Source organism: Mustela erminea, chromosome 9 (genome assembly GCF_009829155.1).
Source record: "Mustela erminea isolate mMusErm1 chromosome 9, mMusErm1.Pri, whole genome shotgun sequence".
In the NCBI taxonomy this organism is placed as follows: domain Eukaryota; kingdom Metazoa; phylum Chordata; class Mammalia; order Carnivora; family Mustelidae; genus Mustela; species Mustela erminea.
In genome coordinates, this window is record NC_045622.1 from 87,040,150 (window position 1) to 87,056,985 (window position 16,836).

Below are 16,836 nucleotides of genomic sequence, written 5' to 3' on the forward strand. Positions count from 1 at the left end.
TAAAAAATCTTAAAAAAAAAAAAAAAAAAAGTCATGGGCGCCTGGGTGGCTCAGTGGGTTAAGCTGCTGCCTTCGGCTCAGGTCATGATCTCAGGGTCCTGGGATCAAGTCCCGCATCGGGCTCTCTGCTCAGCGGGGAGCCTGCTTCCCTCTCTCTCTCTCTGCCTGCCTCTCTGTCTACTGTGATCTCTGTCAAATAAATTAATAAAATCTTAAAAAAAAAAAAGTCATATAAGGTGATAATTTGTCAAAAGTTGAACAACACAGAAGTGTGAAGGGGATGATGGTCCAGCCCAGAAGGGCTCCCTTGGAGACCACCTGCCCTGTCACATGGTAGAAGCTGGTTGAGCCAGTGGGGAGATGCTGTTTCTGAACCAGACCCAACAGGTTCACTGTCTCTGGACTGTGTGTGCTCGAAAGGGCAGCGCTAGGGCCTGAGACGTCTTACACCTGCAATTCCAGGAGAAGGCCCTCCTGCTTACCTTACCTAGCCAGGGATCCTTAGCTCTTGTCCTTCCCAATCTCCAGTTTCCGGTTCTTCCGTCGGTGACCTATTCCGAGCTCCTTCCACCGGATCCCACTTTTGCTTCTTGACTTAGCCCATTTCCGTTGCTTACAACCCAAGGACCCCAAACGGATTCAAGTGTAGCAGGTATACATTTTACAATCACCCAAAGACGGGGAGTACCAAGATGTCCCATTCTGTATTCTTCTCTATCTGATCCTAACTTTCAGCTCGACCCTCCGTGCACACCCATCCTTACTTACGTGACATGCTTCCTCCAAGTACTCTAGGACACATAAATTAAAAATGTATACAGGAAAAAGTCAATGTGCCTCTTCTCTCCACACCCCACCCCCAACACACACACACACCGTGAAGAGTAATGCTACGGACCGTTTATACGTACCCTCCCACACATGTCTCTTTAAGGCTGGGTGTGTGTCCCGTAATACTAACTGAATGCCTACGATGTGCCAGAAACCATATCAGGACTTTTCAACTACTGATTTACCTGCTCCCATCATCTCATTTAATTCTCACAGGACCCCCGTGAGCGAAGCATTAACACCCCATTTTACAAATGAGAAAACCCAGGCAGAAGGACTTCCAGGTAGACCAGCGCCCTCACTGATTCTAAGGGGCATGCAGAGCTGTCAGCACCCCTAACTAAATGACCCTCTCCGTGGGAAAACATGGCAAGGTCAAGGACGCTCTTTTAGCCCGTTGGCTTGGTTTTGCCCTGGGTGAGCAAGGGTACCATGTGGGGGTAGAGAACCAAGAGAAAGCTTTTTGTTTTATACTATTGCTTCTTTGCCAGTTCTGGGTTGTTCTATGATTTCCCTCCCTCCCTCAAAGAAGTCACTTAGAAAATAACCCAGTGATTGGGGATTACCCCCACTTTCACTCTTGACTCCCTTTGGTTAAAGCCCCTATTTATCCTCTAGTTATTTAACCAACAGAAAGAGACAAGCAAAGAAAAAGATTTCAAAGCAATCTGTCTCTTTTCCCTCAACCCCTCTGATTGTTCCTTCCCTCCTCCTTTCTGTCACACATGCCAGCAGGAGAAATGGAAAGCATCGCTTAAGGGGAGAGGAGCTTTTAAATATTCTAGCTCTTTAGGAATCGTCTCTGGGTTCTTCTTTCTGCCCTCCTTCCTGGAGTTTTAGTAGACATTGTAACATACATGTAACATGAACAGGTAACCACGTGGAAAACCAGGATAGAGACAGAGTCTGCAGATGTGAACAGAACCGAGCAAAGATAGACCGCCATGGGAAAGCTCTGATGTGGAAGTCAGGTAAAGTGTGCTCAAGTTCCAGGTTTGCCAGCAACTAGTTGTTCACGTTGTGTTCATCCCACAACCCTCTGTAGTTCAACTTTCTCTTCCATCAAAGAATAGTCACCCACGCCTGTTCCCTACTCCTCCCTCGCAGGCTGTCGTAAAAATCCACCAGACTGGCATGGGAGAGCGCTCAGCAAAGTGACAAGGAGCCATATAAATATATCACCATCATTAATCCTCAGCCTTTCTCCTGCTACTCCTTGGGCCCATATTGTACCTAAAATGCAGCCGCTCTTTAAACTCAGGCAGGCAAGAAATGGCCTCTGAGGTGCTTGCTTCCTTCTTCCCTCAGTCAAAATGAATAGGAACCAGAGATATTCAAGAGCATGTTTCGGTGTCTGGTGTTTCTGGTCTGCGGCAGTCTCAGAGTTGGCTCCTGGGAGAGGAGAAATTACAGTGGGCAGTTCTCGCGTGCGGCGCTCAGGCGATGCTGGTCCTGAGACAGCAATGGTACAGTCCGCGGGACCATTATGAGAGCCAGCTTCTCTTCTAGCCATTCTTGGCAGGCCGGGGTTGGAATTCGTCAACTGTCACTCAGCAGAAGTCTCCTGAGCCAAGGGTTACTTGTTACAATGCCCCGGTTTTCTCGTCAGTGAAATGGGGGAATAACAACTCCAGGACAGGGGTGGGTCTTAAAGATTAAGTGCACAGAAAGGGCTCAGCACCCTGCCTTATGCATAGGAAGTACCCTGGAGAGGTTATGTCCACCAGAATCCCTTTCCCAGTTTGATCACGAGAGGAAACCTTGACAGTCTGGAACCTGAGGTCCTGAGAAAACCTGAACGGTGAGAGTGGCCCTGGGTTACATGAAACTTGGGGCAAATCTGCCCGTTTCTCCACAAAGACCCAGGAAAAGAGGCAGGAGGGGAAGGACAACTTGATGTGACACCTTCTACCCCCAGTTTGGGGAGCCCTGCAGATCTTCAGCAAAGTCACTAAAACTCCTATGTTTGGTCCAAGTGCATTTGATGGAGGAAAGGGGATTAGGACACTGAACTCTGCAGCCATGTCCACGTGCACCAGGGCCAAGGCCACAAATAGGGAAGCAGGAAGCAGACGCAGAAGGACAAGCTTGAGGACCAAAGCTCCAGGGATCCTCAGAAATAGAGGGAGAGTTTCTTCACCCTCCCAAACCACAGAAAGGACACCGGATGGAGATGAACTGAATGTTGGAAAAGAAGGGAAGCTTCAACCAACAAGAGGGTCACACCACGGCCATCGTCCTCATCATCTCGATCGCTGCCACCACCACCGGACGTTATCATTCATCTGCTTATGGGATGCAGGGAACTGATTAGGCAATACCAGCTGGGGCCCAGGAAGCTGGCACGTTCCTAACCAGGGCTGCGCTGCTGAAGAAACCCCATGTCCTTGTTGAAACGTGAAGCTATGTCTCTGTTCTCTGGTCCCCACCAGCGAGCATCTGTTAGTTACCTCTTCTGGCCCTTTTTCAGTCCCCCAGCGATGACTTTTCCCCTTTTCTAGGGCTGCAAGTCCCTCGCTCTCCTGCCCAGGCTGCTCCCCATTCTGACGACATGCCTGTCTGCAATGCAGCAAGCCCCCCATTATGAATGACTCACCTGCTGGCCATCATTTCAATGGAAATGAATTTTAAAAAGCGGTGAAGGAATATATTTTCATTTGGAGTTAAAGCATCCATTTTTTATTGGAGTTTGAGGCTGGTCTCGAAGAGATGGCAGAGGAATGGCTCTGAGGCTAATAGAGCTAATGATTATGATGGAGATCCCAGGAGCGGGTGAGACCTCACTGGCGGCCACCTCCATCCGGGCTTTGCTGCCTGAGCTACGTTTTTCTTCCTTTTTTTTTTTTTTCCCCACAGCCCCTTCCATTAACACCCGCCGCCTATGATGGAACCATTATGATAACATCGCCCCTCTCGGAAGCCTCAATTGGTCTTGACACATTATCAGCCTAAGAGCTCAGCCGCTGCGCACGAAGCCCTATTTATAATAACCTTTGGCAGAAGCCACCAAAATAAAACCTGGTGCTTATGGGCCACCTTTCATCTGAGGAAATCAGAAAGCTTTACAAGCTTAATTAAGCTTCAGCCTCTGTCTGACGGAGGAGATACGCTGGGGCCCAAGGAAGCAGAGCCCGAGCCGCATGGCTAATCGTGCGCTAGGTAAGGCTCTGGGTGGTGAGGAACAAAGAAATCCACAAAGCCAGCCAGCCACACCTCCTTCCGTGGGAAGTGTTTGTTGAGTGAATGTGTTCAGACGGGGCGGGGAGTTGGGGGAAAGCCATAGGTGAGTGAGGAAGGGGACCATGCGGCATCTCTGACCTGGGGGTTCTTAGTCAAGGGAGGGGGCCAGGGAATTGTGTCTTGTATCAAAAGCGGATTAAGCTAATCCCACATACTCAAGTGCTTTTAAGAATGAGGAAATTGAGCTGCAGAAAGATAAGGTAATCTGTCCATGGGTTGTGGCTGCAGAGCTCCCCTGGGATTCCCTTCTCCCCCAAAGCCTGACCTGCAAACCTCCCCCACCCCGTTTGCCCTTCAAGACTTAGCTTCACCTCTGCATCCTTGGGGCAGCCTTCCTGGCTTTCCCCGGGGAATTCACCGCTCCCTCCTCTGTGCTCTCGCGTAGTTCATATTTCCGTAATAGCTGGTGACCGCCTCCCCTTTTCAGATGAATGAACAGGCCCAGAGAGGTTAAGTGACTTCCCGAAGACAGAGCAGTTAGTCAGTGCCAGCCTTGGCCAGGCTGCACGGCACATATCCCTCGAGGCGTCATCACCATGCCGCCGGCCCAGGAGCACCCCTGTGATGGGAGACATCTGCGTATGTGTTTGCCCCGCTCTGGTGTGTAAGCTCCTCTGTGAGAGGGGTAGCTTTTAGGAATCTTTTGGCTGCAGAAGAAACCCCCAGCTCAGAGTACGTTCAAGCACGTGGCAAGTGAGAGTTGACTACTTTGAGGGCTTGGTGCCGTTACCAAGGACCACGCTCCTTCCATCTTTCTGCTCTGCCACTGTCCACACGTCTGCGCAGATCCTCTCACACCCCCCTAGGCCGTGACCATCCCAAGCCCAAGCCCTCGAACCTGGATCTGAACCAAGAAGAAAGGGGGCCATTTCTTGTCTGTGTCTTCTGGCCAGAGTATGGATATCTTTTCCAGAAACCTCCCTGGGGACTCCAGGTCTCACTGGCCAGGATGGTGTCGTAAGCCTATGCCTAAACCTAGCACGGGCAAAGGAACTAAAGGCCCCACGACTGGCTTAGCCTGATCCGGGTCCAGCCTCACTTCCAGCACAAGGCAGAGGAGGCAGGACGAAGAACTGCCACAAAGAAGGAGAGGAAGAGGAAAACTCCCCACGCGGCGTTAAGGACGTGGGCAAAGCCAATGACCCGCTTACTGTCTAGTTCTTGGCCTTCCGCATATGAACAAAAAATGGCAGTTGAGTTAGATTACCAGCAGAGAAAGAAAACTTTCATCCCTAAGTGCCCAGCCCAGAATTTTTACCACCACACCCTGTAACTCGAGTGCGACGCTATGGGACTGAGATGTGTGTCGGCATCAGCCTTCAAATTCACTAAATTAATTCACCAATGCACTCACCTTTAGATTCTTGCTTCTAACAGCAGTGGCGGGACGCCTGGGTGGCTCAGTTGGTTAAGCGGCTGCCTTCGGCTCAGGTCATGATCCCAGCGGTCTGGGATCGAGTCCCGCATCAGGCTCCTTGCTCGGCAGAGAGCCTGCTTCTCCCTCTGCCTCTGCCTGCCATTCTGTCTGCCTGTGCTCGCTCTCTCGCCCTCTCTCTCTGATAAATAAATAAAATCTAAAAAAAAAAAAAAATTATAACACCAGTGGCTACAGGAACCTTTCCCAAAAGCAGGTCAGAAAGAGAGCTACGTGGAATAAAGAGGTTCATAAAAATGTTGGTCTCACCGCAAATTACACGTGTCTGTCAACCCTGACTTTCTTTCCAGAAACACAGTGAAACACAGTGTGGTCTTAAAAGTGGGACTCATTCAGGCTGGCAGATGAGTTGCAAAGGCTATCACAATTCCTGGTCTCCTTCTAGCTATCCAGTAGGATTTACCTGAAACAAGGTGTGTAGGTACCCGCCTTTGACAGCCAAGAACGTAAGGATGGGCTCATTTAAGCATTCCTTGAACTCGTGATCTAACAGAGACATACCAAGGAAAAACGATCTTCAAGCAGGAAAATAATGTATCCGAGGGGGACAAAGAGTGGAGAGGAGAGAGACCCAAATAATAAAACTTTGGACCAGAGACGTTAAAAAAGCTGCCTGGGGTCACAGAGCGAGTCATTTCACGCATAGAATTACACAAATACTGTAAGTGTGACCTCTTTGTCCTTCAAGCACTGCCAATAAGGGGACTAATTACACCCTCAAATAAGCTACAAGATTTGTTACTATTAATTAGTATCAATCGTTAGGTGTTACATAAATGTAACTAACAGTATTAGTAACACCAATAAGATTATTATAATGGCATTTTCCAAATGAGTATACCGAAGCACAGAGAGGCTATGTGACTTACTCAAGGTTATACACCTGGGAAGTTTTAAACCCAGACAATTTGGTATGAGGGTCTGTTTTCTTAACCGTTTCACTTAGCAGCAACCCCAGAGAACATTTCAAATCAAAATTTAATCTGAATTGAGTCTACTTTGATTAAATGCAATAATTTTTTATATCTGACATTCTCCCAGTATTTTTTTTTCTTGCAAAGGGTTTGTCCTCCATCATTCTGGAATCTCAGCCCTGTTGTTTACATGCTGTATGACTTGGGGCCAGTCGCTGACTAAGCTTCGGTGTTCCCATCTGTAAAGTGGGGACATTCCTATTTGTTGAAAACGTGTGTGTGCCAGATGAAGCAGATAAGGCCCTGTGCTAAGCCCATCCTAAGCTCTCGGTTGGTGTTTGCCACCAGCATCGTAGTGATTATAAATGCCTCACTAGCCCTTCCTAACAATCATGTTAGGTAGGCAGGATTTATTAGCCTCATTTCTCAGATGTGGTAAACCTAAACTCATAGAAGGGAAACAACCGGCCAGAAAGGAAACAGCCAGAACACGGACAAGCCAGACTTCGGAAACGTTCCAACTCTGAGCCTCCTACCCAGCTCCCAACCCTCAACGTCACCCCCACACTCTTTCCCAGGAGGCACTGTTAAATGAGCCAGACCATTCTTCCAACAGGACTACGGAAAAATTTGAAGCAATTAGAAGTCAAGGCACAGGGAGAAGCTCTGAGGAATATGAAGAAAGTTTTCAAGGTGAAAATAGGTTTCTAGGTAGGGACAGATGAGCAGCACCTTCCCTCCTTGCAAAGCAACTGCCAGAGGCACCGAAGGGCCAGTAGTTGGTTGCACATGAACAGTGCTATCCCAAGGAGCCCCAGTGGCTTGGCCATGAGTGGGGGAGGAGAGTGTCCCCAGGCTGGGAGGTTAAGGCAGGTGGGAGCATTGTCATCTTATAAGAAAAAGAGAGGAGTGTGTTTAAAATGGCATTCCACTTGGGGTTTGCTTTCTGGTTTTGGTTTGGTTTTAGTCCTTTGGTGCCTTTCTTGATTTCTATGCACTTGCTCACGATCCTATTAGTGCATCCATTGTGGTACACAGTGCCTGGGATCTGCAGGCAAAGAGCTCTGATAAGGTCAGTCATCTTCCAAGAGATAAGATCTTAGCCGACTTCTATAAGACTCAGTTTCTTCATCAACACCAGGAACATGATGGAAAGATTCTGGGATTTGGAGATCTGGGTGGGAGGCCAGCCCTCCTAGAATGAAAGTCACACGCTTCCTCTTCCTACCTTATGGGGCAACTTCACCGATATTTTTTCCTTTTAAAATGAAAGTTCTTTTAAAGATTTTTATTTATTTGCCCGAGAGAGAGAAAGCACAAGTGAGGGGCAGCAGGCAGAGGGAGAAGCAGGCTCCCCACTGAGCAAAAAGCCCAATGTGGGTCTCAATCCCAAGACTCTGGGATCATGATCCAAGCTGAAGGCAGACACTTAACTGACCAAGCCACCCAGGCGTCCCTAAAATGAAAGTTCTTATTTTGTATCTTTTAGTAGTAAGATGGTTCTTTTAAATCAATACATGCCACTTGCAGAAAATCTCGTTAGCATTCCAATGATTTATTCAGCAAACTGTTATTGAACACCCACTAAGTGCCAGGCACTGTGCCAGGCAGGGCTGAAAAAACAGACAGGAGGGACTCCTCCGACAATGACAATGAACCATCCCTTGTAGTTCTTTACAGCTTTTGTTGACAGCTAAAGAGACAGAGACACCAACTACTCTGGATTCCCCCACAGCACCTAGGACAGGCCACGGGCTGTGGAAGCTACATCATCTGCTCAGAATCTAGCTGAAATAATGAATCATCCTCTTAAACACGTGTATAAATTTCTCTAATTAGACAATATTCTATTATGCCCACAAGGTGGCGATCTTGCTTACAGTTTACCCAAGTTAAAGCACTGCATTCAAAAAAAAAGATTCTCAGAAGTTAACCCAAAAGATAAAAAAAATCAAATGCAATTTATTGAGCACCTATTTAGTGTAATATACTATGTTAAGTGATAAGAGAAATAAAAGATTAAGAAATAGTAGCCCCTGTCCTCTAGGTTAACATAGAGGGTGAGGAGCTTATACAGAGCAGGAACAGTATCTTTTAATGAATTACTGTGTTTTGATGCCTACATATGGGAGCCATAGTGACCACAGCATCAGATAAGATCTATAAAAGGCATGATATAGCTGTGCGGTGTGGAACAGATTCAGCAAAAGACTCCACACTTCAGCCAATGTGGAAACACTTGAGGGTATATGGGGTCACCACTAGAAGGCTCCAGATGTGGTCTTTTGATGCCTCCATTCAGCCACAAACATTAGGGTGTCTGCCCTATAGCTCTAAACATTCACTCTTTGGAGAATAAAATATAATCAGTGCCAGCTGATGAGCTAATAAAGTTGGAAACCCCCATGTGCACCTGATGGGGGATAAAGAGAAAAGAAACACATGTAAGAAAGCAGACTTCTAACTCCTGCTTCCAGGAGGTGGAGTCCATCTCCGCCCCCAATCTTGCGTCTTACCTGGCAGTCTTGGTTTGGATCGGGGACACAGTCCTGCAGAGAGGGAAGGGGGGAAGCCAATTCTTACCCAAGAGCCTTCTTGGTGGCTTTGAACGGAGAGCTGGCTGGAAGACAGTGTGGTTTGTTCTGTCATTGTTTTTGTTTTTTTCTCCTCCACCCTCCCTACCTCCTCCCACCCCCACCCATTTATTTTTCCCTGAAACCATTAAACCAGCAAGTCAAATGTAACATCGGGACTTCCCCCCCCCGCCTTTGAATTGAAAATCACGTTTGGAGAATAAAGTGACTAGCTAAATGACAGTGAATTTTTTTAAAAAATGAAAATGCTGGCAACTTGATAAAAAATAATGAGCTTTCCTGATGGAGGGAAAATCAGGTGGCGTGTTGCCAGAAGGTCCGAGTTTGAATTTTATTTAGTTTGTGCACTTGCTAAGTCCAACGTATTGAGCAAGCCTTTTCCGCCTCAGTTTCTTCCTGGGCAAAAATTATGTCATTTCTTTGGAGAGAGAGTCGCCGACACCCCTCCCTCCTGCACTAGGTCGGATCCCGGGTTACAATGTTCTCATAGCAACCTGAACCTCTCCCTGGAACGTAAGCTCCAAGAGCACGGGGAGAGTCTGCGGGTTTTATCGCCCAGAGACCACGCTTCGTTGAATGGATGAACGAATGGCTGGGAGCTGGTCTAGGTGTTCTATTACTTGCACAGCGAGGTTAAATTCCCCGTGGAGTCCCTCGGGAAAGACGCAGCGACCAACCTCAGAGCGCACACGCCCCCAGTGACCCGCGGTGGCAGGCGCGCTCGAAAAGGGGGTGTCGGTCCAAAGTTGTCGGCTACAGACGTTTCCCCCAACCGGGCTGGAGTCACATTCCCTGTGGCTCGGAGAGCTTCCCGCGGATTTACATAAGGCAGGGTGAATCACACCGTCAAGCGAGGAGGCGAAGGGACCCGCCCCAACCCTCGCCAGGCGGCGCCCAGAGCGCGGCCGGGGTCACTCCGAACTTCGCAGGAGGCCAGGCGCTGCCCGGGCTCGGGGAACCCCGCGACCACTCCGACCCCCGCCGAGGCCGGAGGCGCGTCCCCACCCCCTCCGCGCGCCACTCCAGCTCGGCGCCGCCCCCTCCGACGCCCCCGCGCGGGCGCCGCCAGCCCCGAAGTCCCCGACCGAAGTGGGGCCGCCTCTCCCGCTCGGAAGGAGCCATCGCCGCTTTAAGGCGAAGAGGAGGGGAAGGGGGCGGGAGAGTGGGGGGCGGGGAGCGGCGGCCGCGGAGGGGGAGGGGGATCCCCCTCGCTCCCACGTGGTCCGGGCGCCTGTGAATCGCGCCCGCCCGAGGGTCTCACAGCGAAATACAAAAGCAGCTGGGAAGCGGCGGCTAGGCGAGTTCCCAGCGCGGGGCAGAGCGCCGGGCAGAGCCCCGCGGCCGCGATGGGGCTGAGGCGCCCGGAGCCCCGGAGCCAGCACGCTGCGGGGTCCGCCTCGCCGCCGGGACCCGGGCGCCCGGGCTCGGCTTGAAGCGGCGGAGGTGCCCGGCACGGCCGGGGGAGCATGGGCAGGAGGATGCGGGACGCTGCCGCCGCCGCCGCGGGTCTCTGGCTGCTGGCGCTGGGCTCGCTGCTGGCGCTGTGGGGCGGGCTCCTGCCGCCGCGCGCCCAGCCGCCCGAAGACCGACTCCCCCGGCGCCCGGCCCGGAGCGGCGGACCGGGGCCGGCGCCTCGCTTCCCCCTGCCCCCGCCCCTGGCGCGGGACGCCCGCGGCGGCTCCCTGAAAACTTTCCGGGCGCTGCTCACCTTGGCGGCCGGCGCGGACGGCCCGCCCCGGCGGCCCCCGGGCGAGCGCGGGAGGCACGTGCCAGCCGGGCGGCCCGGGCCCGAGGGGCGCGCCGCGGTGCACGGGGGCGTCTTCTGGAGCCGCAGCCTGGAGGAGCAGGTGCCCCGCGGCTTCTCCGAGTCGCAGGCGTTGGCTTGGCTGGAGGCGGTGCGCGGCGCCCGGGTGGTGGCCCTGGAGCGCGGCGGCTGCGGGCGCAGCTCCAACCGGCTGGCCCGCTTCTCCGACGGCACCCGCGCCTGCGTGCGCTACGGCATCAACCCGGAGCAGATCCAGGGCGAGGCCCTGTCCTACTACCTAGCGCGCCTGCTGGGCCTCCAGCGCCACGTGCCGCCCCTGGCACTGGCCCGGGTGGAGGCTCGCAGCGCTCAGTGGGCGCAGGTGCAGGAGGAGCTTCGCGCCGCGCACTGGACCGAGGGCAGCGTGGTGAGCCTGACGCGCTGGCTGCCCAACCTCACGGATGTGGTGGTGCCCGCGCCCTGGCGCTCCGAGGACGGCCGGCTGCGGCCCCTGCGCGCCGCCGGGGGCGAGCTGGCCAACCGCAGCCAGGCGGAGCTGGTGGACCTGGTACAGTGGACCGACTTGATCCTTTTCGACTATCTGACGGCCAACTTCGACCGGCTCGTCAGCAACCTCTTCAGCCTGCAGTGGGACCCGCGCGTCATGCAGCGCGCCACCAGCAACCTGCACCGCGGCCCCGGCGGGGCGCTGGTCTTTCTGGACAACGAGGCGGGCTTGGTGCACGGCTACCGGGTGGCGGGCATGTGGGACAAGTATAACGAGCCTCTGCTGCAGTCGGTGTGCGTGTTCCGCGAGCGGACAGCGCGGCGAGTCCTGGAGCTGCACCGCGGCCAGGACGCGGCGGCCCGGCTGCTGCGCCTCTACCGACACCACGAGCCTCGCTTCCCGGAGCTGGCCGCGCTTGCCGACCCCCACGCTCAGCTGCTGCAGCGCCGCCTCGACTTCCTCGCCAAGCACATTTTGCACTGTAAAGCCAAATACGGCCGCCGACCCGGGACTTAGCGTCCCCCGGAGAAGAGAGGGAGATCCCCCGGCCTGGGGAATGGATGATGGGGGAAGGGCCGTCGCCTGGGCCACCGCCTGGGACCGGCCAACGCCCAGCCAGTGGCCTGAGCGCCATGGAGGCTAAAACTTCACGGCTTCGCCCACCTGCCCCTTTCTTTCCGTCTCCTGCTGTTTCCTTTCGAAGTTCCGGGAGGATGAACTCAACGGGGCGAGAAGCTTAACAGCCCCTCCGCCCCGCCTATAAAAGGATTCTGCCCTGGGCCAGCACGGAGTTTGGATCCGAAGAAACTGGAGGCCGGAGTTTGGCCCCCGGGTGGCCATCTCAGTGGGAGATGCATCCCGTTTCCCGGCCCCCTCATACCCTTTCCGAAAAAGGAAAACTTCTATTTGAGCCGTTGAGCTAATTGTGCATTTCCTATCAAACGCAGCGCTGGTGGCCCGGGAGCAGGGCTGTGACATTGGCTGGTGGAGCCCCCTTCCTGTGTTCTGCCTTTGTTCCAGCACCGTGATGGTGAGATCACTGTTAGGAGCTGGGGGAAGGCTCCCGCTAGGACAAAGCGTGCAGGACCTTCAGAACCCTGGGGGCCCTACAAACCCTGACAATTTGTCAGCCTTGCTCCTTACCACATGTCTTTTTGCCCTAAAGGCTACAAATACAGGACAGGCAGTATGCACTGAATCAAGTAATGAATTTCTTCCTCCTCCCCTCTCCCCTCCCACCAAAATTTTGACAGTGATGATGTCCACCAGAAGAAAATGAGTTTCATGCACTTTACTTTGTTTTTATTTTAGTTTTTTATTAAGGAAAACTTTTTTATTTTACAAAATTTGCCTTCTGTGTATATATGTGCATAAAGTGTGTTGTAAATATACTAAACAAACTTATATTTCAATAAAAGGGAATTTAAAATTTAGAATTTAATTTCTGTGGTTTTAACTGTGGGAGATTTCTGATGCCCTACCTGCTTTTAAAATGAGCTTGGGGTTTCTCCCTTGTGGATGTGCTTTTTAAAACAAAGGATGCATATGTATCCCAGTTGTGATTACCGGAACTCACAGAACTGAACAAAGACAAGAGCAGTTTCTCTGTCCTGTTCACTCAAATGAACCCCTAGTGCAGGGAATTTCAGAGTTCAGTAGAGAATGTGGGGGAGGGAGAGGGAAGGAAAGTATTCTATTTCCGGGCAAATAAAACTGTGATATAAAAGGATTTCACTGTAATATATTTCTATATTAATCATTTGGCAAATATGATAGAACCAGATGTGCAGACTAAAATATGACAAATGCCCCCTTTTTAAACCTAACTGCAAAGGGCACGTGTTGCACATTTTTTTCAGCATGGTAATTACCATGCATCATGATATGTACATAATAAGCTGAGCACATATTGCAAACAGGTAGAGAAAGTCATAAATTAATTGTTCTCTTTATCTCCTGGCATTAAAAAAAAAAAAAAAATCTCCTGGCATAAATTCCATTTTATCCAGGAGATCAGAATCTCCAACATCTGGACTCCTGCAGCCCTCTTAAGAGACTGTGTTGGGTTTTTCCCCTGTCGCTAATTGCATGATCCCCTCAGAACAGTCACGGTGAGACCAAGAAAGTGAGCAGTACTTTGTATGGGACCCTTGAATCCTCACAGTGTGGGGACTGCAAACTTAGAAAATACTTTTGGATTGTCTTAAAGCTCCTGTTCGACCCATGGGGGAAGAGGAGAAGGGCTTGGTTTGTGTTTTACAACCCACTGGTGTTTTATCTTGACGCTTTATTTGATATCTGGGTCCAAGGGCTCTTGCCTATTATCTTATTTTTATTTAATGACTTCTAACTCAACTTTTGGTTACTATAACCGTTATTTATTTGATGTGCATTTGTAAGCCTAGGGTTTTATAGACTCCTGAAGATAACTGAATCTCTGTGGGTTCCCCTTCCCAAAATCCCCTGTAATGTTTCACATTACAATATAGCCTGTATGATTTCAGCATTTAATACCATTACTATGCTTTCAGTGCCTGATGCTAAGCCAAATCTTATTTCAACTGAAAAAAAAAAAAAAAAAGTCCATAAACTTTGTGGGATAAGCCGAATTTTTTCGTTAGCACAGCCACAGAATGTATTGATAGGGGCAGTATCTTTTTTTTCAAGGCATAATTCATGTGAGACCTTTGATAATTACCTTTCAAGAAGAAAAGTTTTCCATTTCTGATGATTAATAACTATATGAGAATTGCTGCCTGAGTCACCCCAAGCTGCTCCCAGAAAAGAATAAATATTTAGCAACCTGCATTTTTGCCCAACATGTTCATCGAGGAAAACAATGAGCAAGAATAAGTTTCACAGACTGCACAGGAAATACATGCCGACTCCTGAGTAGAATCAACACTGGTACGTTCTGGGCCAGCAACATTCCCTACATTCCTCTTAAACTTCAGTTCCAAGCCCAGACTTGGCCATTAACCCAAAGCAAGAAACTAAGCATAATTTAAATGGCTCTTCTCGGATTCTTTAGTGAACCATAGCTGCCTGTTCGAGAAATAAGTTTAATTACATGGTGGAGTTGGTAAGGGAACCAAGACTTAATTACAGAGAATAGGCTTTAACTGTTGCTATTCCTCTTGGAGACTCAGTAGGCTATGGCATGGAAAGATCAATTAAAGATTTGCCATGTCAGTGAATACTGCTAGGGCTAAATCATTTTTCAGATGAAAAAAAAAAAAACCACCCAAAACATTCAGGCTGCTGCATGATGTGAAGAGTAATGGATTCTGCAGGCAAACTATATTCTGAATTCTGTCCCTTACCTATTTACTCTCAGCGAATCATTTAACCTAGTTCCCTCATCTATGAAATGGAAATTCGATCAGAGTATTGTGGGATTTAATGTTAACGTATAAACCATAAGGGGCATGTAATGGGTCCTTCAAAAAAAAAAAAAAAACACTTCCTCTTCATCTTTCAAAAACCTCTTGCCCTTCTTACACTCAGTAAACCTCAACTAATTTTCATCATCAAAGCCAAACCTAGCAGTTTCCAAGGTCAGGTTCAGTGTTTGAAGTGTGGTAATAAATGAATTCAACAAAGTACGAAGGAATGTCTCCCGCCACTATGCAAAGCACTGGATGAGGCCAAGGGCACAGGGTTGATCTCTACATGGGCTTGAGACTGTGGTTTCTTGCACCCGAGCAGATGCAACTATCCTACAGATACAGGAGGGTAATTTTTTTTAAGTAAATGACTTGTTACAGATTCATCACCCCTTCTAGAAAGCATCAAAAAGTGATGACTCTTTGCAAGAAAAATCCTCCTCCCAGTTCCTCCAGCCCAGAGAAAGTAGGCAGTTGACCTTTTCTCCCTAGATTTGACTATTGATTAATTCCCTCCGTCAGTGACATAGTTTTACACTATTAAGAGTATTTGGGGTGCCTGGGTGGCTCAGTTGATTGAGCAACGGCCTTCAGCTCAGTTCATGATCCTGGAGTCCCAGGATCGAGTCCTGCATCGGGCTCCCTGCTCAGCAGGGGGTCTGCTTCTCCCTCTGAACTTCCCCCTCTAATGCTTTCTCATTTCCCCTCCTTCCCCAAAAAAAAGAGTATTCGCCCTCCCGTCTTCGTATCAGGAAGAAAAACCCATTACTGTAACACATCTCAACTCTTAACCTTGTGCCTAGGGCTGCAGCTAGGAGAGTCCTTGAAGACCGAAAGGTTGATTACGTGTATTAAATGAGTAAATATTTGTAATATTCTCAAAACCATGCCCGGCTAATAGTAAATGCAATGTTAGAGTTTGTTTCTCGGTGAGGGAGATAGTTTTCTCCTCTAAGTCAAAATCAGAGGCGTCTGAGTCCCAGGCAGGATCCTCTTTCATAATCCTGCTTTAGCTTTGCAGTCATAGAACACTTTCTGCAGGCTTCTATTTTGGCTCAGGAAGACCAGACAGAGAGCATGAGTCTGGCAGGAATTACCTAAAGCCCACAGTTGTCAGCTGGTTGTCTCCTTTCCGAGAATGTCTTGTATGTGAGCGGTCACAGGCACCCCCTCTTTTTTCACAGGGAGGCTGTGATTCTGTTTCTCATGTGGCTCTTCAACTCCAGGCTGCAGTGAGCTGGGGGAATTTTGCACCTTCTGAGCCATCCAGTATGTGGATCGTCCAAGCCCAGGCGTGGATTATTTGTCCCTCCACACACCTGCTCCATGTCACAGACCCACTGATGCCAGATGGTGTAAAGTTGGCAGAATTAGGAGTGAAGGAGAAAGGGGAGTCCGGTCTACTTTTCACTCACATGTCACTTGAGAAAGTCAATTCCCCGCTCTGGTTCCAGGTGTCTTACCTAGGACAGAAAGTGTTGGATTACATCGGTGACTTTCCCATTTTTTCTGACCAGAACTCACAGCAAGGCACACACTTTACATTGTGAACCAACATGTACACACACAGACACACACACACACACACTTAAACACAGGCATACAACTGAAACAAAAGTTTTCTCAAAACAGTATATACAAAATGCTTTTGATATTCAATTCAATATTTTCTAACCCTCCTCTCACTTTACTTCCCCGTGTTAGCTGTGACCCTCTAAACAGATTTCGTAACTCATGAGTGGGGCATAGACTACCCACTGGAAAACACTGAATTAGATGAGGATGGGTAAGCTCCCTTCCAGCTCTAAGATTCCAGAGAAATTCCATTTATAACCAATTTATCAATGACTACAATTTTTCCCCAAAGGGAATACAGACTTCAATTTTGCATGCTCTTTAAAAACAGAAGACTGAAGCGCTTTCTTTCAAAATATAATTGGAAGGACTTCACAAAATCTTCCCTAAGTTCTGCTTATAAACACCTTTGAGATTCCCTTAATGTGGGAAGTAACTTGCAGTCTGTTCCAACCACACGTGAGCAAATAGTGCTGTTATAGGGCTTTGGAGGGGGGAAAAACATCTTCGCATCTCTGCGAAGGCCCAAGGACGACTCAAGAGGACAGTTTCTTTTCTGTGTATTCATAAAGATCAGATGTAGGAGTCATAACTTTTTAATGTGACTGT

General features: G+C 49.6%; 2 protein-coding genes across 4 annotated transcripts in view; one reads left to right on the forward strand and one right to left on the reverse strand.

Annotated features, from left to right (window-relative positions):
• PAMR1 (peptidase domain containing associated with muscle regeneration 1) overlaps positions 1 to 10,824 on the reverse strand; it is a 150,483-nt gene extending 139,659 nt beyond the window's left edge. The window contains exons 1-2 of one of the 3 annotated variants that reach the window (XM_032357942.1): positions 10,723 to 10,824; positions 8,937 to 9,040 (exon numbers count right to left, since the gene is read on the reverse strand). The gene's annotated coding sequence lies outside the window, so the exon portion shown is untranslated. Of the gene's footprint in view, positions 1 to 5,909; positions 6,038 to 8,936; positions 9,041 to 9,691; positions 9,814 to 10,722 lie in introns of those variants that run through there. The other 2 variants (XM_032357944.1, XM_032357940.1) reach the window with 2 other exon arrangements.
• Positions 9,877 to 12,462, forward strand: FJX1 (four-jointed box kinase 1). The gene has a single exon (XM_032357945.1). The coding sequence runs from the start codon at positions 10,481 to 10,483 to the stop codon at positions 11,780 to 11,782; it is 1,302 nt and encodes a 433-aa protein (XP_032213836.1). The 5' UTR covers positions 9,877 to 10,480; the 3' UTR covers positions 11,783 to 12,462.
• Positions 12,463 to 16,836: the final 4,374 nt, after the last annotated feature.

Excerpts from the sequence above, each read along its gene's own strand:
- FJX1 (XM_032357945.1), top strand. The coding sequence starts at position 10,481 with ATGGGCAGGAGGATGCGGGACGCTGCCGCCGCCGCCGCGGGTCTCTGG.